The 24,226-nt window shown below is 36.7% G+C and overlaps 1 protein-coding gene across 3 annotated transcripts in view; it reads right to left on the bottom strand.

Annotated features, from left to right (window-relative positions):
- Positions 1-24,226, bottom strand: part of UBE3D (ubiquitin protein ligase E3D) — a 67,836-nt gene that overhangs the window by 36,966 nt on the left and 6,644 nt on the right. For all 3 annotated transcript variants that reach the window (XM_087944171.1, XM_087944177.1, XM_087944165.1), the window contains exons 2-7: positions 18,919-19,115; positions 16,932-17,022; positions 13,833-14,061; positions 8,470-8,539; positions 5,435-5,504; positions 369-477 (exon numbers count right to left, since the gene is read on the bottom strand). In XM_087944171.1, coding sequence (XP_087800297.1) covers positions 369-477; positions 5,435-5,504; positions 8,470-8,539; positions 13,833-14,061; positions 16,932-17,022; positions 18,919-19,075 — 726 coding nt within the window. In that variant the 5' untranslated portion in view covers positions 19,076-19,115. The remainder of the gene's footprint in view (positions 1-368; positions 478-5,434; positions 5,505-8,469; positions 8,540-13,832; positions 14,062-16,931; positions 17,023-18,918; positions 19,116-24,226) is intronic.

Here is a 24,226-nt window from a genome sequence, read left to right as displayed (position 1 = left end):
ATCATAAGTGTGAAAAATGGTCATAAGTCCCTTTTTTCAGTGCCGTTGCAACTTCAAACGATTACTAAGCGAACTGTTGCAAGTTGAAGACTAAACTGTATCAAAACTGTGAAACAAAAACAGAATATAAAAGTTAAAGGTAAAGATTTAAATTATAAATAAAATTGCATTAAAATAATTAAAAGAAATAAGCATAGGATGACATTGCATTCTACAATCTGAGAACAATGGAGGAAGAATACACTGGCTTGCCTCACTGTTAGTGCGAACTTCTTCAAAAGAGTTCCTTCTACAGATCTTAACCACTGGGTAAGTCTGTAACAAGATGAGGCAGCTTCTAATAGGCAGCACTAAGACTTGTGACTTACCAAGATATACACTGTGCCATCCATTCCTTGGATGCTGAACCTAAATGTGCTTCTAGAAAATGTGAGTTCCATGAAGCACTTGGCTACAACATTCTGTATAAAGGAAGACCTGTTTTGGAGCAGAAAAGACAATTATTTATAAAATACTAAGAAATACCATTATTTGAAAAATAAGTGAGAATGTCAAAAAACATCCTAGGCCCAAGTAATTAACCTTTTTAAACCAAACTTTTTAGGTCCCACTAGCTGTATTTTCAGTTTATAATCTGCTAGGTTGTGCTGCAACACATTGTTGCGGCAATTTTACACCCATTTAAAACAGAGAAGAAAATGTTGCCCTCATCAATTTGGAAGAACTGAGGCTGTAAATGGAACTCTGAGGGCCACATTCAGTTAGCAGTCTGCCCATTCGTCTTCTAGGACATTCTTGTCTCATTCCCCACTATCCTTCAGATCTATCAAAACAAAACTGGCAGGACCTGCGATCCCAGGCAAATGGGACAGCATCAGGCTGCAAGGCTCCATCTGATCAAGTCACATTTTAGCATTTTCTAGTAGCATTTCTATCTTTCTTGGGACTCCATTGTGCAGCAGCAAGTATAAAACAGTGGAAGAGAAAAACAAGGAATTTTCTTTTTGTATTGGAAAAAAACAGGTTAAGAGAAGAAGAGGCAGGCATAAAACTTAGCAGTGGTCCATATAAATGAGCCTTTGGTGATAAAATTGGCTCTTCAAATGGATTTTTAAAAATTAAAGCAGAGTATAATTAACAAATTAAAGTCCAAATCAGTTTTGAATTCTTTAAGCAATCCATTTGTTCTCCTGTCCTCATATTTCCATCCTTCTTCCATAGTTACAAAAACACTTTTTCCCTACATCATAATAAATTGCCACATCTATTTTGAATCAGAATGGGTCCAAGACAAAGTACTTTGGATTAACAAGAGTATGCACCAATCTTGTTAACATTGCCTACCCTGAGTATATACTGGACCCACAGTATGGAGGAGTTTTCGATACCAACAGAGCTTTCAGAATTATTTTTTGTTATTGTACATTTACAATTATGCAACTACATCACGCTCCTGTCAGAAGCAATGAGGCACTTCCAGGTTGAAAACATTAGCTGGTAACATCACCATTGTCCAGCGGATGCCCTGTTGGGGGCTCCTTTCATGTCCTCAGCAGGAGCTGGAGCACAGGATAGGCGCTCACCCCACCCCACACAGCAGTACTCGGGTCTCAAACAGGGGCTTGCTAACCTCCAACTCAGCATCCTAACTACATGAGCCACCCTGCTCCTGTACAATTGCAATGACTCTCAGTATACACTTATTCTTGAACATCATTATATTTTTGATGTCCAGTGTGATGCAGGCATAAAACAAATGCTACAGAATCCCCCCTTTATATACTGATGGCAATAGACTACATTCAGTGATTCTTCCCTTCAGAATTATGTGTTTTAGTTAAATGTCACCCAACAATTAAAAAAGCAGAAACTTTAATGAATCCAAAAGCTGCATAGGCTAGAAAGTGATGGCTAGATACCAGCTTTTAATTGGCAATTATATGATTCATGGCAGAAATTAATTAAAGCAACATTAGGTTTGCATAATGTGCCACTGATTAACCCTAACCCTTGATACAGCAGCAAGTGAATGATTGGGTTGGGGACTTATTAATTCTGTTGTAAGCATACTGGAAACAATGATTTTACAAGGGCATTGTCAAGATGTTAAAAGCATTTTCAAGGGCAGAATAACCAATATGAAAACCTGGATGGACCAATCAGAAAATACTTGGGTGAATCTGGTTTTACAGATGCAGCAAGAGTGAACACTCCTCTACTTACTTTGTTACCAGCTACCAAAGTTGCCCAGACCTTGTTTGGGAAGAAGAGTGAACAATGGAGCACCCATATTTTCAAAGCTATGAAATAGGTTCAAGGACCTTCCATACTTTTTAAAGTAACATGAAAGTGTTTTTTTAATTGCCAAAAATTTTGTAAGAATATTAAACAGTGCCAAAATTTCTATGTTCTTACATGAAATCTCATAAGATCTGGGTGATTTATTTATTTATTGCTTTCTTTTCCATTAATGTTTCAAGTTCACTTATTTACTGTGGGGTAGGTTACAATGTTGTGCAGAATCACACCATGGTGCCTGCCATATAAAACAATTGCTGACCTCTGCATTATGAGAACAAGCCACAAGATTTAATCTTTTCTATTTACCTCTTGTACAAAAGGACAAGATTCAGTCTTTTGGAGCTACAGACGGGCCAAAAGTATTGTTACTCTTTACTTTTTCCCAAAGAATCCCAATTTGCCATGAAACAAGTTGAAACAAGGCACCCACCATTTTTTACTCCATAAAGCAGAAAGTTTGCATCTGATATATAACATAACATATTCCTATAAAGAATAAAACAAATGGAAATGGCATAGCATAACTATTGGTATCTCTTAGTAGTTAAAAGCCATTATTGGATTTAAGTGAGGGGTGCCTATACTTTTGGCCAACTCTGTAATCCAGAAGAGAGGTTGTGCCTTTAAAATTGGACATTAGAAATCTAAGAAACTGATACAGAGTCATCTAATGATCTCCAAGATCTTTGATTTGAATGTTTTTATTCCCTGATGTCAAACCCTAATTACACAATTGAAAGAGAAAGAGCAGGGGAACTTCCGGTTTGTCAGCTTCGCAGCGGCAGGGATTTGCGGCTGCGCGATCCCTGCCGCGCTAGCCGCTTTGGGGCTCCCGACCCAGACGGGTGCGGAGCTAGGCTGCCCTGCAGGGACAGCTGAAGGTAGGGGGATCCGGAGAGGGGTTTGGGGTGTTGCAGACCCCCTCCCGTCCGGTAGAACCCTCTTTTCCCAGGACGGTGCAGCGGCGGTCCGTAATGGCCGCCACAAAGAAGCTGGCAGCCGGGTAAGAATGCGCAGGAGGAAGTGGAGAAAGTGCTTGAGAGGAGAAAGTTTTTCTTGGCTCCTAGGACTCTAAGACATATTTAATAAAATTCCTGAAAAGTATGACTTTCTGAATAATACCTGCCAGAAGAGGAAAAAAGCGGCTGTTTGATGGTGCTGAAAGGATAGCTTTCCCTCTTTTCCTACGGAATAAATAACTGGATATTAAGAAACCTATTTTTTTAGGTGAAAATTGGTTTTAAGCGATGAGTGGGAGAGAGAGGATTAAAAAGAAAATATTTGTATGCTAAGACTTTGTTGGAGCAGATGCCTTAAGGATTTGAAGACTAGAAGATATTGCAATAAGATTTTAAACAGATTTGGACTTTCTTTCTCTTTGATTGATATTACCCCAGAAGGAGAAAGTGAGAACTCTGCCTTGGTTTGGACTGACTGATAACTTTGGGACTGTTTTATTTTTTTATTTTCTTTTGAATATTCTGGTTGTTGTAAGAAGAAAGAAGGGGAAAAGAAAAGAAAAGATTTATAATGGCTCTTTCTGTTGAGGAACTAAGAAAAGAATATGAACAAGTAAAAAAAATGGTAAAGATGGTGTGGAAGAAGCTTTCCTTTTTTTAGAAATGGCGCTTACTAACTATCAACAAACATTACAACAGATGAAGACAGCAGAGGAACAAGAAAGAAAGGAAGGAGCCATTTTTAATGAATCTCAGAATTTGATCAAGAAAGAAGGAAGAGAGAAAAGAAGAAAACTAAAGGACTTAAGATCTAAAAAACATTTAAGAAAGGGAAAAATAAGGTGCAAAACCAATATGATGATAGTAAACAAAAGGGAAAAGGAATACGACAGAGAAGGGAAGCCGGTAAGGCAGAGGTTAGAAGAAGGGGGTAGAAAGGTTTGTTGGGAGAAGAAAGAAAGGGAAAAGGTGGAGAAAAGCTACAATGTTTTGAAATTAAATGGAAAAAAGAAATTTTTATGGATAATGGATAAAGTATAATTTTTTTAAAAAAAAGATTTTGCAAGGTACATAAGATGAGATGGTAGTATTGTAATGGTTTAAGAGTTGATAAGAGATTAAAATGTTAAAATGTTTAAAAATGATTGGCTTTAAAATTTAATAATAGGGGAGGTTTAGAATACTGTTTTAATTAAAGAGTTTAATAAGATTATGGTATTGATGTTATTATAAAAATTTTATTATAGTATCTTTTTTAATATTTGGATTTATTGTCTAATTATGTACTTAATTATTTTGGATGTATTAGTTAGATAGAATGTACCAAGCAAAATCGGATTGGGTATTGGATATTATTTTAAAGATTAATTTGACTAACTTAGGGGGAGATAGAAAGGCATCATACTCTGATTAATGATTTCAGGAGAAACTTATTTTCTTCTTTTTCATAAGGAATGAGACAAAGGGATGATAAAAAATGGACAAAAGATACAAATATAATGATTCAAACTAAGATGATTAATTAAGATAGAATTAAGAAGGGTGAAATATGTGGAGAAGTTAATATAGAAGGCTTAGAATGGTAAATAAAATAAGTAATGATATGTAAGATGAGCATGAATATAATTGAAGTCCATGAAGAGAGAGACACCTGGGTCCAAGTTACTTTCCAAAAAGATTTTTTATGTTTTGTGTGTTGTGTGTATATGTTTTTTTTTGGGGGGGAGAATTAGTAAAAACTTGTAGAAATATAGAATGAGAATAATGGTAACTAAGTCAGAAAGAAATAGATGAAATAATAATAATGATATTGAATAAGAATAAAGAGAAGTAAAGAGAAATTGAATAAGAGGTTTTGGTATGTTATATGGAAATGGTTTAAAATAGAATCATAATTTATCTGACTTGTTAAATTTACAATGAAAAAAGGTTTAAACATGTAATGAATAATGATAATTTGTGTGTTTTAAAAATTAATAAAACTTGTTTAAAAAAAAAAAGAAAGAGAAAGAGCAGGAAAAACCATATTTAGTGAATACACAATTATCATTACTTAAATTATATACAGGGTTTTGAATTAATTTCTCCAAAGAGAGCCGTGCCTATCAAAAAGTTGCTTTACATATAGTATTTAGCCAGCTATACCTTTTTAATATAGAAATACATGATACTACCTTGGTATTATGCAAAAGCTGTCTTCAGATGGCTGAACAAGCAATTCTGTGAAATAGTATTTTATGACACCTATGAGGGGGAAAATGAAATTTTGTACCATATGAATTAATGTACAATGACAATATACTTAAGTCAGTAAGTCATGAAAACATAATGAGGAAACAAGTAACAAGCTTGAGGACATGGATCACATAGAACAAAGTGGTTAAGAGAGGAGCCATATTGAACTAGGACTAGAGAGAACACTAAAATGGAGAAAGGAACTCAAATATTAAACCTGTCTCTGCTGCCAACATTGCAACGATTTCTATCCTATCCAACTTAATTCAATATGTACCCATATCAAACAACAAAATGGCATGGTTTTTTGTCTGCTTCGCCTTCCTTGTCTCATTCCTTCTTTCTCAACAGACCTACCACACCAGTTCTCTTACAAAATAAAATCAACTGGGAAAGTATTAAAAAATTGAAAATTGTTATCTCTGGTAACCCTTAATGGACTTTTGCTGAGTAATAGGTTTTTTAGGTTTTATTTATCAGCAAGAGATGAGGTAAATGAAGAAGAGATCGTGTGTTTCATTTTAAGACGAAGTGATATGTTAACTACAATTATTTATACTTGCTGTGATGAAGGGAGAAGTTACTTTATATATATATACATACATACATACATACATACATACATACATACATATGTATGTGTATGTATGTATGTATGTATATATGTATGTATTTCCTTTTTTTAACCATATTCTTATTTTATTTTTTCCATCTTTTCTGTTTTTATTTTTTATTTTTTTATTCTTTTAATTTTCTTAGTTTGTATCATTTTTTAAAAAAAATTCATTGTTATGCTTAATAAATTGAAATGATGCTTCAAATATGCTGAAAAGCATTCCAAGATCAAGGGGTTTTTCATTTTCAAAAAGGCAATTAGTTAAATGATGAGTATATATTAATTCAGAGCACGGCACACCATTAAATGCATCTTATATGACCAACAGCAGAAGCAGGTTGTAAATCCTATACTCCTTGTCAATTTTCCAAAGGCACCAGGTTGACTACTGTTGGATGCTAGACAACATGACTCTTTGAGTCTGGGTGTTCTTAAGAATTACAACTTGGAGCATTCTTAAAAATTATCCATAAGCACAGCTGGAGTCACCTCTTTTCACCTAGGCCTGATCCTGTCCCTCTTTTGACATGGAGCTGTGCAATAAATAAAATCTTAAAACTTGTTAAACTTTTGCATGTCAGTTATTTATTAAAGACCCGAGAAGAGGATGAATTGGAAAAAATATGTGGCAATTTCATAAATATTTACATTCTGCCACGCTTTCAAATTTCAGGGATGCTTACATTATTCAAATGCATTATTAATGCATACAAAATCGAAACTGTTCCCAAAAGATTTTAAAATTAGGCTTTAACAGTCCAACCAAATGATGTGGTAGGGTAGCTTTTCCTCAAGCTGGACCACCTGGAAACATGTATATTTCAGCCCCCACCCCAATTCCAAAGACAGATGGCATTTCTCTCTCTCTCTCTCTTTCTCTCTCTCTCTCCCTTCCTCCCTCCCTCTGATTTCTAATGTCTCCCTAATAGTATTCAATGCCTTTCTTTTCCTCTTCCTCAGCACTATCTTTGTCAAGAACTCAGTTCCTGTAAAATTGCTCACATTAAGAAAATAACCCTTCCAATATTGCCAAAAAAAACTGTATGAAGAGTAACCATATTTTGCTTTGTAAACTGAAATCCTGTAGAAAGGATCTTAAAGTTGTTTTGAAATATCCCTTTTATTCACTCAACCTCTTTCCATTACCAGCCCCCAGCAACTGTCTTTGCTTTTCTTGTTCCCTTCTGCTACGTATTAAAACACAAAAACATGCTTTTGCTCATTCCAAAAAAAGTGAATTATCCTTTGACTCAAGTTCAATAGTTGGTGATATCATAGACACCCAAATCCTTTTTTTTTTTTTTTTTGGGGGGGTAGTGGTTGGCTATGAAAGATTGTTTCAATTTAATTTCTGAACGTTTCGTTAGCAGACTAAGTAACATCATCAGCAGAATTTTCTTTTCCTATTCTCTCCTTAGCTTATGTCTTGTGTGCCAGTGTGGTCAGTTAGTTGTGTGTCCTTTGCTTGGAAAATATACAGAAGGGCTTTGCTGTTTCCTTCTTCTGAAATGTATTTTTTGTCCCCAGTCTATTAATAGAGAGAACCAGTTTGGTCTAGTTGTTAAGGCACCAGGTTAAAAAGACCATGAGTTTTGCTTTAGCCGTGAAAGCCAGCTGGGCGACCTTGGACTAGTCACTCTCAGCTCAACCCAGCACACAGGGTTGTTGCTGTGGAGAAAACATGAGGAGAAAGGTGTGCTGGGTTTATTTGCCATCTCGAGTCATTTGTAAAAATATTAAAAGCGAGATATAAATGTATATATGTAATATGTGTGTGTGTGTATGTATGTATGTATGTATGAATGTATGTCCTGGGGCTTCCTGAGGGCTAATCTCCAGTTAACTTTTCAAGACCAGTCACTTCCCCATCTGCTGTACCCTAGCTAGATTTTTTTATTGTTGTTAAAATAAGAAAAAAGAAAAACAAAGGAAATAAGGTGCCCTTTCCTCAAAAAGAGGATTGATTTCATTGGGAAAGTAGGGGAAATTGTGTTACTCTGCTCAGGACTAATAGGAAAATGGAAGAAATATTTTATCATAGAAAGGAGCTCGGGGTGGCAAGACAGACTTACAGGAAATAGCAACTCTTCACATAATTCTTTGAGATGGGCAACTTTACTCCCTGGGAAGTAGGGGTATACCTGACTTTGCAGGTACATTTAATTTTTTATTTATTTTTTGCTCCTAAATCCAGACAAATTTTATGGCTGCTTAATGAAAATGTATTTAGAATAAAAGAAAAACCTTGGTCCTTTCAAACCCATCTAAAAAACAGAAATTTTAACAGGTCATTTAAAAACCTCTCTAACAGTAGGTGACTAAAACAGCTTTCAAAGATTTTGTCTGAGAATTCAGTACCTGAGGGCATAGTTTCTCCCAACAACATCTTGCAGCGCTTACAAATTATTTTACCATTTTTCTGTGAATTCTGCAAGGCAAAGAAAAAGATTTAAATGCCTTCTTATTTGGCAGATACATGAGGAGAAAATCTGTTTAAAATTTCTACAAATAATTCAATCTATTGCCAATTTCCTCCTGTTATATTCCAGACAAATGAGACCATGTTTCTTTCAAATTCCCAGCATGAACATATTAAGGAAGACTATTATAATTCCGTAACAATGACCAATCAGCCCTTAAAAATGACTGAACCTGGTCCCCGCCATTACTGCCTACAATAAAGAGCCCACTAGTGCACAGTCATTAAACTGCGAAGCGGGTGATTTATTCACAGAGAACATTTTATTAAAATTGTGTATATTCAGTCACCAAGAAGACTGAAGACTTCACCATGGATTCTAGATTCGTGCATTGTAGAAAAGCAATAGCAATTTCAGCATCAAATTACCAAACGCTATTTGAGAAGACGTATAATCATCAAACCCACATTTAAGAATGTAACATGCTCTAGTATTTCATGAGCAGGCCTGTAAGTCATGTTGATTGAAATAATTATTTCCACTTTGCAACATGCTGGGTGAGAAAGGGAGGAAGAAAGTGCAATGGCAGGTCATGTAACTTCCTTTGCAGAAAACTTGGGACATATCGAAATGGCCAGGCAAATATGACAACCCTTTTAAGAGAGGGCCTGGATTGCTGTTGTCAGTCTAAATCAACTGAGCCATTTGAACCAATGACTTCGTTCATAACACATTTACCTGTTATTATTTTGTTCATAACATTTACTTTTAATTGATAGGCAGAGGGGAAGAAAATCAAAGAGAAAAACTGCCCACATATTATTAGATATACTCAGCAACTTGAAAACAGAACTCTGGACATGGATAGAAGGCATAGATGCAAAGACACTTCCCAACTTAAAGCATCCTGTTATTTTTATACCACAAAAAAACAGCAGAGCAAAATTCCCCATCACTGGCTTTCTGCAAATTCATTATCACGTAAGGTCCCATTACACAACATGTAAACCCCACTTTTTTTATCCTGTCCTTTGTTTTGGGCTCCCAGGTGAAGTGACCAAAAGATGCACTACTGTATGTCCTAAGGAAACACATGGACAGTTTAGTCCAAAGTTAACCAGTGAACATCAGGACTAAACAGAGAGGTAAAACTAGATTGGTGCCCTTCAGACCTAATAGATCAGAATTTCCATAATCCCCACCAGCTTGAATGTAATGTAGTCCAACACACTTAGAAGACAACTATTTTCATTGTCTGGACTAATAAAAGATTATGCAGCTAAAATTCCTCAGAAGGACCAAATATGGACTTGAAAACATGCCTTTTTCCAAATTTTACAAGCAGTCCAAAGACAAAATCTGCATAATTCTGAATCTGTGTAATATAAATTGAACATAAATTCCCAGCAGCAAACCTAAAATTCTGTGTTAAAATGAATCCTAATTTTATGGCATAAAGAAGAATTATCTAGTCTATACATCTGGCACTCATTATCTATGGCCTCATTTTCTGGTTTCTTGATATATCCACAATTTAAAATATGTGCTAGAATTTAGTGTCTGTAATATGTACAGCTTTGCATATCTAGTTTCCTGCCACATTTTTTGGAATACTACAGATCCTTATAATGTGGATGTTTTTTTCACAGTCTCATTATCTGTGATTTCATTATCTCAGGTTGCTCAGCAGGAAGAGAATTCCTGCAAATAACAAGGACAATCTTTAAACAGTATGCAAGGGAACTAATCTTGATTATACTTTTGCTGAAAACTATGCTAGGTAATTTAATATTATCAAAGAAACCATCTGGATTGGAACTAAGTCTGCCTTGTTTTCAACTGTATCCAAACATATGGTTTTAAAAGGAGTTATTTATTGATTTATTTATTTAATGTATTTCTTTATTAGATTTAGAGACTGCCCAGTTCCAAAATGACTCTTAGTCACGCTAAATATAAACGATGCTAAAAATAAAAGAATTAAAGGAAAATAATAAAAAGAAAATCACAAGCATCAGACAACCATACTCCCTCTAATAAGAAACATCACCAACAGACTCAACAAATATACTTCCCCTAAGGCCCAGGAGAACAGCAGGTTTTTAAAGACAACTGGAGCATCATGAGGATGGGAGCTATATCTAGAAGAATATTGGGAAGCCTCAACTACAACTCTACAACAACCCAACCGTGAGGCCACTAGAATATCAGCGACTGTTCAGAAGGCTTCCTGACCCAGGAACTAGAAATGTAATCTGTGATTATCTCCAAGCAGAGTTGACAAAAGTTTCTCAAACTCTGAAGGACCAGGTCAATTCAATTAGTGCCTCCAAAATTTCCCCAATTCTTTGCCATTAGCTGTATTGTTTGAGGTACCAAGTTCCTTCCCTCTACTGCCAAACCTAATTCTTAGCTCTGTGGACAATGCAAATTCCCCTTCTGAGGCTTCTCCTGGTTTTTTTTAATCTTATTGCACAATATGCAGATGCTGCTGAACGTGGAAGTTTTTTCTTTTTGTTTTTAACAAAGCCACTGTGGCTAATTGTTTTTGGATTATTTATTTTTAATTCTAATTGTCCATTAATTCACAATGAATATAAGTAGCTTACGCTCTAAAACGTTTTCTTACAAAATCAACATTCAGAGGTTATGTTGCATTTTGCACACAATTCTGATGTTACCAATCTGTGGTCCAATATATTTTCTTCTGATTAGAACTTAATGTAATGATGATAAAAAAAAAGGGTCACGCACCAAGAACTCCATGGTTTTGCTGACCTGAACAGAAATAACAGTATGTTTTTGCCACACAAATTAAATCAATGTATCTTGTGTGACAACTTTCAGCTGTTGGCTAGCTGCACACTATTTTCCCCCCCTACTTCTATCTGAAAATGTCCTTGATACTGTCTGGAAGGAAACATTTTCCTCTAGAGATAAGCGGTAAGAACAGTTTGTGACCTCGGAGCATCTAAAATTATGTTGTGTGATGATTTGGAGAAGAGTTGTCTGAAGCATAGGAAATAGGTTGGTGTCAGCGGCACACAGTTTGGCACACAAGCAAGAGCTTCAGGGTTCATTATTCAATGACTTATCACCTGCTGAGACTTAACAAAGTGGGTGAAATGCTCCATTAAGGAGTCCTGTTTCAAGTGATGTGGAGGGCTGGCTAGGAGTCCTTTCTTTCTGTGATGGCTGTTTCACAGATCAAGTTATTGCCTGATGTTACAATCGCCAAGTGATGAAAATACACTTCAGCATTCTCCAAGATTTATGAGAAACAATAGCCTTCAAAGGCAAGGCACACATAATGATTTCTTTTGTGCATGGGGAAGAAGCAAGGGAAGGAGATTATATCACAGGCCTTTAGCTCTCCCAGTTATAAATACAAGGGTTTGGACCCTGCTTATGATTTTATCGAATGTTATTGATTTTTATTGTTCTCGGCTCCCCTCCCCCAAGATAACTGGGAACACTCTGTTATTGTTTACAACCGAATTAAAAATATTATAGTATATAGCACTGACTAAAACAAACTTTAAATCATATATAAATAGGATCTAATCTGGGACAGTCACCAAGACCAGAGGTTTGTTCTTCTAAGCGTTCAGCCCATCCTCAGGGAACTTCTCTCTAGCAGAGTGTGTGCTGGAGAGAAGTTAGAGAGAAATTCCCAGAGGATGGACTCCAGCACAAGTCTGAAAGCTCAGAAGACAAAACCTCTGGGTCCTGGTGACTGACCCAGATTGAATGCTGCAACATTATCCTGGGACACATATATTCGCCTTCATTCATATGAAATTAATTATATAATGAAACATCTAATGTTCTTTGACTAAGAGCTGACAAACAAATGCAATGATTGTGTAGTTTTGGTGGCACCATTTTCTTTTAAATTAACAGTAAAGAACATGCACTTTCTTTGTTCTAGTTGACATTTAAACCAGTAAGATCTTGTTAAAAATGAATAAGGCTATATATAAATCTAGCAATGCAATTATACATGACTCGCTGACTTTCTCACCTGCTCCAACAGACTTGAATGGCAATAGGAATATTACAACGTTTTCCCCATCAATAAGAGGTTGAACCTACAGTGATATAGTCTTCTGCATCCTATTTAAATGTTAAACAAGTAACTCCTGACTCTTCCACGCCAAGTAGTGATCAGAAATCATACACCAATCTTTAGAAGTTCAGCATTATTTGCCCGTGCCTCAAGGAACATTTTATTTGTCTAACCCAAAGTATTTATGGTCTTCTAAGTCTGCCAAGGTGTAGCTCAATTTCAGGGAGAGATTTCCAGTACAGAAAGCTGTGCTGTGAAAAAGTGACTGATTTTCAAAAGCATCAAAAGATCCAGAGATAAAAGCTACTTAACCCAGCTAGGTAAAGTGGAAGAACTGCATTCGGATCACTCAGACTCCAAATGTGGAGAGCCATTTTATATGCAGTGATGGATTGTACAAATGGCTATGAGAAATTTGGACTGAATAACCAGGTTTCCAAACCCCTTAATCAGACACATCTGGCCCCCACATAGTAACTTCTAATCCTGATTTCAAAATCTTTTAGCATTGGAGGGATGTAATTTCCATGCTTGTCACAAGAGATGCAAGAGTAACTAATAAATTCTGCTAAATTCTCCCCAGTAGAGATCATCACTGGATTTTTCCAGAACCAGAGGGGTGAAAAATAATTAATACATCTCAGAAGGATATCTTTGCTTTTATAATGTTCTGGTTAATTTGCTTTCAGTTTGCAAAGCTCTTTATAGAAGCTACACTTTTCATGTTGTGACAGTTTATAGTTCATTTATTTTTTTAACCAAAGGACACTTGTGTAGTAACATAAGCACATGTCATTTAACCTTATACTGGCTGGGTCTGCATACTGCACCACACTACAAAATGATTTGTTAGAGTTTGGCTTACCCCAATAAGCAAATTCAAGTACTATGATTTGCAAAATATAGTTTATGGCTTAGCCTGTTATGTTTTTCAGGCAAATGAGGCTTTCCTAGCTTAAACACTATCAGTGAACCCAAACAACTATACCAACAAATCTTCTTGCTACTGTGATCTTCAAAATCTTTGGCACACACACAAACACTCCAAACAATTATATAAGAGTTAAATCCAGGAACTGGGATCTTCAAATGATGTCGGACTACAAGGCCCATAACGACCAGAATGCGGTAAACTCACAGTTTCTAGGACCTGACTTAATGAAAAAAGCAGAGAACAATTGTGCAACTCAAAGGAATGCAGTCTTTTGCCTTATTTTTTTGTATATATTTACCAAAACACTCTCACTACTTGTAGTCCACTCATCCTCTGAATGAAGCTTTCCAGATTCTGTTCCCGATAACTCAGTTCTTGAATTAATCAGGAGGTAATTGTGTCCAAGAAAACAGTCATCAATTTGGGGATGAAGCAGGCTATCCTTGAAAGGGTTCGGATGGCAACACCATTCGTCAACCAAATCACTCCAGTTCTCAAAAGGAAGTGAAAGAACCCGGAGAAATGTCCTAAGCAAGAAGAGAATGAGTTGATTACCATAACAAATACAACAAAAATCCAGGCTGTACAGACTTCAGAACAATTGTATGAATACAGAAAAGGGACCAGATTTTCTGCTGTTTCTGATGCTGAGAACCATCCATAAAAATTGAGAATAAGGGGCAAATTATAACTGTGTTGGGGGGAACTTATATTTGTGTATCTTAACATAATGTTACCTGGACCACATGGGAAAAATTGGTCTAGGGCTATTAATGAAATTGAATGGTTTGATTCTGTTATGGAATAAAAGCAGCTTCCAACTGAATATACTTCACAAAAAACAATCTACCCTTAAACATTAGATGGGGTGGATCAGGGGAACAGACAATGGTTTGTAGAAATTTAAAACAGATTTTTAAAGTAGGAAGTACGAGGTAGCCTTGCATTTCATATTTTATACATATATACATATATATATGTGTGTGTGTGTGTGTGTGTGTATATATATATATATATATATATGTATGTATGTATGTATGTATGTATGTATGTATGTATGTTTTCTGAGGTTCTCGGGTATTTGTATGTGGATCTTTGGTTATTGGGTTTTCTCCCGTGTAAGATTGGAAGTATCAGGCAACGTTTCAATGAAGTCTCATTCATCATCTTCAGGCTTCTGTCTTCAGCTCTGTGCTTCTCAGAGTGATGTGAGCTTGCAGCTGCTTCTTCCTTTTAACTGCTAGTGGGGGTGTGACTTGATTGGGTGGGGGCTTGGCTGTGTTCTGATTGGGTGGGGGTGTGTTCTCATTGGTTGGGGTTTGGCTGTGTTCTGATTGGTTGGGGGTTGGCCATGTTCTGATTGGCTGGAGGTGTGTTCTGTTCAGGTGGGGGCTTGGTTGTGCTCAGGTTGGTCTTAGTTACTGGGGGATTTGAGCTGGTGAGCTGTGATCTTGCTGTTTGGCTTGAGTTTGTGGTCGTGCTGCATCTTCATGGTGGGGTCGGTTCGCTTCATGTATGGCTCAGGGGGTTGAAGTGGGTAGTGATGCAGCTGCCAGTGCGGCTTCTGGTCTGTGGTCGTGTCTCATCTTCTGAATAGAAGAGTACCTAACATGATGAATAACACCAGACCCACACCCACGAGGGCCACACAAGATGCCACCACCACACTTCTACGTAAAAAGCAGACTCCACACCCACACAGAAGATATATTTTTCTTAAGTTTTCATGGGCATTAGTGAGATGTATGGCATTCAGCTTTGTTCGGTATTAGACGACATAGTGTGCTTTTAAAGTTGTCACGTTTCAGCAGATCTCATCTGCCATCAGGCTTTTGTATAGTGTTCGTCTAAACCTACGAGAAACTGGAAATTCAGAGCAGGATACTATGTGACCTCCAATTCCCAGGAACACTATACAAAAGCCTGATGATGGCAGATGAGGATTCTGCTGAAACGTTGCTACAACTTTAAAAGCACCACTACTATGACGGGGAAAATATTCAACAAAGCTGAATGCCATATATATACACACACACACACACACACACACACACACACACACACACATACATAAATACCCGAACAAAGCTGAATGCCATACATATATATATATATATATATACATACACATACATATATATATATACATTCAATCACTGTATTGAATGAATACAGATGTGACTATGGCTAGTTGAAGCAAGGGGGAAACTGGACTTTAATAATAATCCCATTTACTCAATCCATTTTCCTGTATTATTCAGACATTAAGGAAAGCTTGCAATGGTAGGTTTAGTGTTTTCTGCACTATTTATCCATCATAATTGCTTCATTTAAGGTTGTGTTAAATTTTGATAGCAAACAATGCTAGTGGTTTTTTTTCCCCCACAGGCTCAAAACTTGTCACACTAAATTTAATGCAAAAAAAGGATAAGTTTAAATAAATAATCCTTGCAATTTATTTTTCAGTGTTCCTTTAAAGCAAATGTGCAATGATATTTGGGATTAATGAAGAAGGGTCGAGGCCAAAAGAGAGAGCTGAGGAAAATTAATTTAAAGGGCATGCTACCCAGTTCCAATCTGGTAAATGGCAAGGGCAGTACCATGAAAAGTATTACGGCTATATCTCATGTAGAAAAACAATCTGTGAAAAGCATAAACATGGCTCAGTAGTCAGGTGACACAACCTCTCCAGTCTTCAACAATTATGGTTTTGTAACCTCTGCAGCAGAAAAACAGCCAGTCTCTGATTAACTAATATAAGGTAGCAAAGTCTCTGCAAGCTTCAGTTAGTGGGAGATAAAAAATGTTCCTGGCCTACACCATGGACAAAAAGACTAAAAGGGGAGGGAAAAAAGTCCCTCTTTGGAATTAAAAGCCAAAACTCCTATAGAAACATACAATGAACCAGACAAGCATGCTAATGGTACATATTAGCATGTTTGGTACATCCCAATAAAATATTTTTTTAATTAATTATGAACAACATTCACTTTTTGAACATGACTACCATTTTCGCAACCTCTGATTTTAAAACAAAATCCAGCTTAAAAATGACCCGTGTTTTTCCTGTTGCTGGAAATCTTCATCTCCTGTTTTTCAATTGAAAAGGTCTCAAGACAGAACATTGCAAGACATCTAAAAATATTGATGGTGTTAATAAAAGTAAAAAGAACAGGGGTAACAAAAATGCCATTCATAGTGCACAAGAACTATTGTATACTGGCAATAGAGATTTTTAACCTTTCGAAAGGATACCAAATTTCTTATCTTTCTCACCTGGGTTTCACTTCCAGATTATCTGGGTTCAAACTTCACCAGCTCCTAATTTCTTCTAGTATGAATGATTTGCGAATACATTCATCAATAGGAAAAAAATCTCACAGAGTACAGTACTTACCTATTATTAATTACACTCTCCCCACAACGTTGACAGAAAAAAGTACAACTCTTTTTGGATTTTAGGCCGCTACCAACAGCTGGTGTCAATTCTGAAATATATTGAAGAACTTAACTAACAAAGGGTAAAACTACAGTTACACCAAGAATTTAGTGTAGCACTGGATTCACAACATTTTATACTATCTATTTTATTCACCATATCACCTCAGTAATGAGGAAATATTCCTGAAAGAGAGACTTGTATTATCACACCAAATTCCACACAATGAATTTTAACCCTACAGCTTGAAGATCACATAGCAAGATCATAGCTGAAATATGATTTGCACCAAAAACTTTCTGGAGCAATTTCCCCAGTCTTGGTGATGACTGGATTGCTGACCTTCTCATCTTAAAAATAAGAGACTGGAGAATTCTGCAGATAAGTCCAACATGTGTAGAAAACCACAAGTTGAAAAGGTTGCTTCAGAGGATAAGCCTTCAGTGACATGATGACTGCTAGTCAGGGATCTTTCTAATTCTCAAGGATCAAATGGCAAATATGTTTCATGCCCAATGTGGCAATGAATCTTGACTCTCACAACTCTCAGGATTTTTTTTATAATAGAAGTTCATGATATAAGTATATTAATTGCTCTAGTGTAGGCAAAAAAAGAAGCCATCTGCCTCCTACAGTACATAAGGACCAAGCTTATGTAGGTTTCAATATAAGGCCTTTTGAAGTCAATGGAGATTGGGCCATTTTCTTCACAACCTTGAGATTGGGAGCCTTCATGTTGACATTATGATTCTGAAGAACTGGTTGTTCCTCACCAGCTTCACTTCATGACTTTGAACATCAACTCCTCGTTCAATTTACACTATTTTCATTACATGTAGCTGGTCTTTGTAATTATGCCTTAAATAAAGTTTGAATTGGATGTTTTTGAAGAATTAAATCATTATAAAAATTTATTATCATTGTTAGTTTCAAAATTAAAGGCTTTATTAAAATGAACATTATGAAAATATATTCTGTTAATACATGATTAAATAATTTGTCGCTCCAGAAAGGTTCTTTAAAAATTCTTTAAAGAAATAATCTGCTATTTCAAAGTTCTGCTAAAATAAGCACAAATCCAGTCAAGCAATGCTACATCCAATCTGTGAATAACATGACACTGGAAAATCTCCTATTTACAGGTGACATTTCCGGTGAATTATAGCAATAGCACTTAGACTTATATACAGCTTTACAGTGCTTTACAGCCCTCTCTAAGTGTCAGCATATTACCCCAACAATCTGGGTCCTCATTTCACTGACCTCGGAAGGATAGAAGACTGAGTCAACCTTGAGCCTAGTGAGATTCAAACTGCTGAACTGCTGGCAGCCAGCAGAAGTAGCCTACAGTACTACATTTTAACCACTGTACCACCAGGGCTCTTTATGGGGTGATTATATACATCTACTGATAAATAACCTGCACAGAATCAAGACCTTTAGCTCTTAATAAGTGTAGGTGGAGTTAAGATTCCTAAAGAGAAAAATAAAATGCAGAATATGTAGCATTAGCAGAGGAATAAAAATATCGTTTTCTGATACAAGCACACAGAATAATTTCTTAAATCTCAACATCTCAGTCAGGAAAGCTGTTTCAATAATCTGTTTATATTTTGCATATTAAAATATGTCGACATGTCTTCCTAGGAAGCATGACAATTAATGTTTATTTTCATGAGATACAGAACAAGGAATAAATCCAATAAAATCCAAGTCAAACCAATGAAATTTTGGAAATAATGAGAAAAAATAAGTATCCTAAATTGTGATTGCCTTATCTACTAAACACTAGGTTTTGTCCCCTAGTCCAATGTTTTATAAATGCAGCTTTCCTTGAATACTCTTCACTCTTCTTAATTTTGATGGTTTTATTTTACAAGTGAGCATTGAAGCGGAGATCGTCATCAAAAATTAATAAAGGAAAAAAAGGAAAATTCACTCTTACTTGTACTGAAATCTGCTTGAACAAGCAGCCTCATATGTAAGCCTTCCCCAGGCTGATATTGTAGTCCTCGGCAAGTAGAAGGCACAATCCTGACCTCTGGTGGAAGGCTGAAAGCTCTGCAAGCTTCATCACTTTTTAGCTCTATTAAAGATGGCATCAGAGTAATATCCACAGGCCAGCTTTCTGGATTTAATTCACTACAGGGATTTAAGAAAGAACAATAATATCCCATTAGCAAATAGTTGCAATAGAAATTCACATGGCTTGGAAAGTCTCAAAAGGAGATATTTGAAATTATTGAAGGCATTTCTGTACTTCACTCCATAAATGGATGCAATGCAAACAAACAAACATATGGAATAATTAAGTCAGTTAAATCCAACATTTTGCACAAATGGAAAGCAAGCTGATAACGAAGTCTCCTGTATCCTTGATTAGGACTGAGAAATGTACAAAAGATTATGAAATATGTCATCCCAGATTGCACTAGGATGGGGAACTGCCAAAATAAGGAACCGCCCATGATTGTCTGTGGAGATTCTCAGTCATCCAGTTATCAAGGTTGTTTCAAAGGTGCTTTTTTGTCTTCAAAAGGCAACTGGACTGTTTTTCCTTGAGGAAGAAGAACAAAACATTTTGTTTCTCATCCAAGATACTTCATAAGTTGTGATGGCAGGAGGGAAGGGAATGGAAAGATAGGTATCAACAATAGAGACTGAATGGTGAGGGGATGGAAGAATGGGTTTGGATAGGATGGTGGGGGATTGGATGGAAGGATTGTATTTCTTTGCAATCATCTGATCGTTAACACTTTCTCTGAAACCTTTTGAGGCCACTTGAGGATTTATCTGCGCCCTCAGGGTCACCTGAATCCAGAGTGCAATTGGTTGTGGAATCTTCTTGAAACTGCTGAAAGGACCGCATTTTGGAGGGGAGTTAGGTGGTTTCTTATTCCTCCCTGGGCTGCTCAATTCTAACATAGATGGATTCTTTTACCCCTCTTTCCAACCAGTAGAGAGGATTGTTAGAATTGAACACTGATGAAACTTATTGGATGAGAAGCGAAACGTTTTCTTCTTCCTCAAGGAAAAAAAAAATTCCAGTTGGTTTTTTGAAGGAGGATTGTGATTGTGAATTTGGGAGTAGGGAGGAAAAAGCAGAGAGAGAGGAGTGTCATCTTGAAAATGCCTCCTCTTGTCTATGGGTGTTGTATGTGTGCCCCAAATGCTGAAAGCTGCAAGATTGTTCAGATGCTGTTGCTTTGGAAATAGCAACATCCTAAATCTAACAGGGGAGCATTTTAATTCCCCGGGTCATGCTGTATGAGGTTTCAAGGCAGCAAAAAAGAAAAAAGTTACAGAAATTGATTTCATCACAAAATAAAATAGTCAGTGCAGGATTCAATAAAGGAGAGAACACTATCTATCACCCACGCTTCTAATCTAATCCTATCTAATCTTCCAGAAACATTACTTATGGTAATTAGCTGTTTGTGATAGGAGCGACAAGGCGACAGGAGTGTCACATTATGTAATTCATAATTACATAAATCTCGTTTCATAATTTCCCCTTTTCGCTCTCCTGCACACATTATTTAAAATACTGTTCTGTCAGGTTGGTATTTCACACATTTTCTGAAGCTGATTTTGATCCATGAAAGCTTATGTGATATACAGTACACCTCTTTAAGATTAAAAAGCATCAGAAGAGGTTTCGGTCTTAACTGCAAATCCATCTAGTCATCCCTCCAGAAATCTTTTACTGTGCTCCTGGCATGGACTTCCTACATGATTATTGTATTTCTTTGTTATTGTATTGCTCTGCAGATTGCACCGGTCTCCATCACTGAAGACCTATGGCAGGACTTGGATTGTAGAAGCATGACCTTAACTTTTTGGGACATAGAGGCAAAGTTGTAATTCCCAAACCTGACTCAGATATTCTCAAAATGAAAAGTATGGGTTGGAATGCCAATTCACAACTAGCTATTGTAGAAAGCATAGCTGATCACAAGATGTAGTAGTTTCTCCCAAAGGTCATTCTGTGAGGCAAAAATGTTGCCTCCTAGAAAACATAATTAGGAAAATAGGTGTAGTAAAGTTTTGTGTGTGTGTGTATATGCGTGTAAAATAAAAAAAAATTAAGATCAAAACCAAATTTTCAGTTCACAGCAGGTAAAGTTTGGAGAAACACATTGCATGCGGATAAATCCTTACATCAACACACACACATGCATTTAGAAAAGGCAAAATTAGAAAAGGCAAAAGTTTAGTTTACTTTATTGTCATTGCACCTCATACAACGAAATCAAACACCATCTTCAGTGTACATCATGATCATGACGATGAAAATAAACACAAACACACATCCTTCACCCTTCACACATTGAACCCCCAACACACACCAACACTGCACTATACAGCAGAATTCAAAAGAGCTACTGCCCTGGGATAGAAGCTGTTTTTCAGCCTATTTGTCCTTGTTTTTATTATTCTGTACCGTCTACCAGATGGTAATAGTTCAAAAAAAGGGTGCCCAGGATGAAATGGATCTTTGAGAATGTTTTGAACTTTCTTAAGGCAGCGGGAGCTATAAACTCTTCCAAAGAGGGACCATTGATCTTCTGGGCAATGACATTAACCCTCTGGAGTGCTTTCCTATCTGCCACTGTGCAAAAACCATACAGAGAGGTACAGTATGTTAAAATGCTCTCTATGATGCAGCGGTAGAAGGTCACCAGCAGTTTTTCATTCAGTTGTTGTTATCTGAGAAGTCTCAGGTAGTATAATTTCTGCTGGGCCCTTTTGACCAGGGCTGCAATGTGGGCACCCCAAATTGACCCCCAAACTATTAAGAATAACATGTGTTACATATATACACAGCAAAAACATACTGAAGTGGGATGCATTTGCATGCAGTGCTTGGGATGTCAGGATAAAAACATTCAGCAACACATTCCCTTCATGGTAAATTTCCCTTGCAAGTGTGCCCCCAAGACATTCAATTCCAAAAGCTCATTATCATCAAAGCTGTGCATTTTCCATTCAATGTATAGACAATTGTACAGACATGATGGCTTGGCACATAGGTTCACGGAAGTAATGGACTAAATGTTGGTACTCTACTGCTGGCTAATCTCCCAGGTTATTTTTAATACTTTCTATGGGAAAGTACTGTAGGTATTATGGAAATGGAAAGGAGGGACAGCAAATAACAAGGGTACCAGAATCTTTGAGGATATTGTAATATCCATCAGCAGTGAATGGATGAGCTCAGTTAAGCAACGTACTGTTAGCAATAGCACTTAGATTATATACCACTTAACAGTGCTTTACAGCCCTCCCTAAGCAGTTTACAGAGTCGGCATATTTCCCACAACAATCTGGGTCCTCATTTTACCAACCTCGGAAGGATGAAAGGCTAAATCAACCCTGAGCCTGGTGAGATTTGATCTGCCAAATTGCAGGCAACCGGCAGGCAGCAGAAGTAGCCTGCAGTGCTGCATTCCAATTACTGTACCACCATGGCTCTTTTAGCAGCTTTTTATCCAACATACTAATTTCAATTAAGATCCAAGATTCAAGTAAGATCTTGGATTGCAGGACGCCTCTAGGCTGCCAGGACAAACTTTAGAATAGCCAGTTGAATATGTTGCAGCACAACCAGCACCTTCAGTGCTTACAGATTTATCGTGCCGTAAGTTTGGGTGGACTAGAAATCACCTCACCAGATGTCATTTTTGAAGAAAGATTTTGGCAATCATCTTGAAAAGAGAAAACAGATCAGCTTATAAAAGGAGACAGCAAGACTACCCTAGAAAGGAAATGTTTCTCCTGGGAAACACTGTTTACCTATCTCTATTTTTACTGAAAACCCTTTGTTCAAATTATATTTGAAATCTTAGCCTCTCACTCTTATTGGCACAATGTGGAATTCCTTAGATAATCATGTGAGAGAAGCTTCTGCTCAGAAGAAAGGCTTATTCACAGGGAAACATATAATTTATGCATTCCTATCTAATTTTAAAAGCCCCCTTCAAGCAAATAATTGAGGCTTCTGGCAAGGAAGTTTTCTATCTCCCACAGCGGTCTATTAGATTTAGGAAGGGAGTGGGTGGGCCCAATACAGATGTAAAATAAGAGGTAGCCCCAACCAATATGATATGCAAATTGCAGATGACATGGGGCCTGTATTAAAACAAACGAAACAAAACCACTAAAAGAGATAGTATTGGAAGAAGGTGACATAATTACAGTATGTAGAACTGAGATACTTTCCTTCTATTTTAGAGAAATGGATTACTTATTTTGTTTCTTGGTATGAGAGATCTAAAAGAAGGTTTATAAAGAGTTATTCCAGTAAAATCTGAGGGAAAAAAGTTCTGCTATTGCACCAGCATGACTTCAGAAAAATCTGTAGCTATCCAGGACATTACTCATCTCTTATACTGTATAAAACAGAGTTGACTCTATTGGGAACCCACATGTGATTTAGTATTATATCACTTCTTGGAGGACTATGTTCCTCTAGGGAATTATATAAGATCTCTTCTAATACCGGTAATTGCTTCCCAGTAAAATATTTTTCCTGAAATGGATTTCTTCTATTTTGGTAACGTGATATTGCAGAATCTGGGAGGAATAGGGTTAAGTTCAGTAAGTGGTGCAACACTTTAGAAACAAGAGAAAAATATTGATGATCCAGTTTTAAAGAACCAAGTTTCTCTATATTGGACAAAGTAACAAGTTTGATGTTTGGACCTTAAATGATCAGATCAGAGTCTTTCGGAAGACAACCAGGCTCAGTTTTGAAAGTATTTGTTACAATTAAATTTGCTGAGAATAAGAGCTCAATTTTCAGAGATTATTTTTTCATCACCATAGTAATTACAAATGGTTGGTAAACAGGCAGTTGCTAAATGAGAACTACCTGCAATGTTTCCAGTGAGCAGTCTGATTTTTAGTTTGGAATGATGTTTTTCTTGCATTCTAAAGTATTCTCAGCCATTCTCTCCCACAGCAGAAAGGTATGTGCTACTGTTACTTAAAACAGGGCCTTTGAAGGCTAGAAGAGACATAAACACATGTAACATCACTGACATATTCTTCCACCACAACCTCTTCTCTTATAATTGATGTTTGAAGATCCCCTGGGAACATCAGCCCTCCCTATTTTACATTTGCTCCCTCAAGAAGTCAGCTGAGAGGATCCAGTGCTTGGGATTAGTATTTTATGACAGTTTCCATTTATCCAGGCATCATAAACCCTTTCCTTTCGGTGGTATGTATCTTTCACACAGAGTAGTCTT

The sequence above is a fragment of the Notechis scutatus genome, chromosome 1, assembly GCF_049901735.1.
Source record: "Notechis scutatus isolate UNSWTSFEM ecotype Mainland chromosome 1, rNotScu1.2, whole genome shotgun sequence".
Lineage (NCBI taxonomy): Eukaryota > Metazoa > Chordata > Lepidosauria > Squamata > Elapidae > Notechis > Notechis scutatus.
This window is presented reverse-complemented; position numbering and strand designations above follow the sequence as displayed.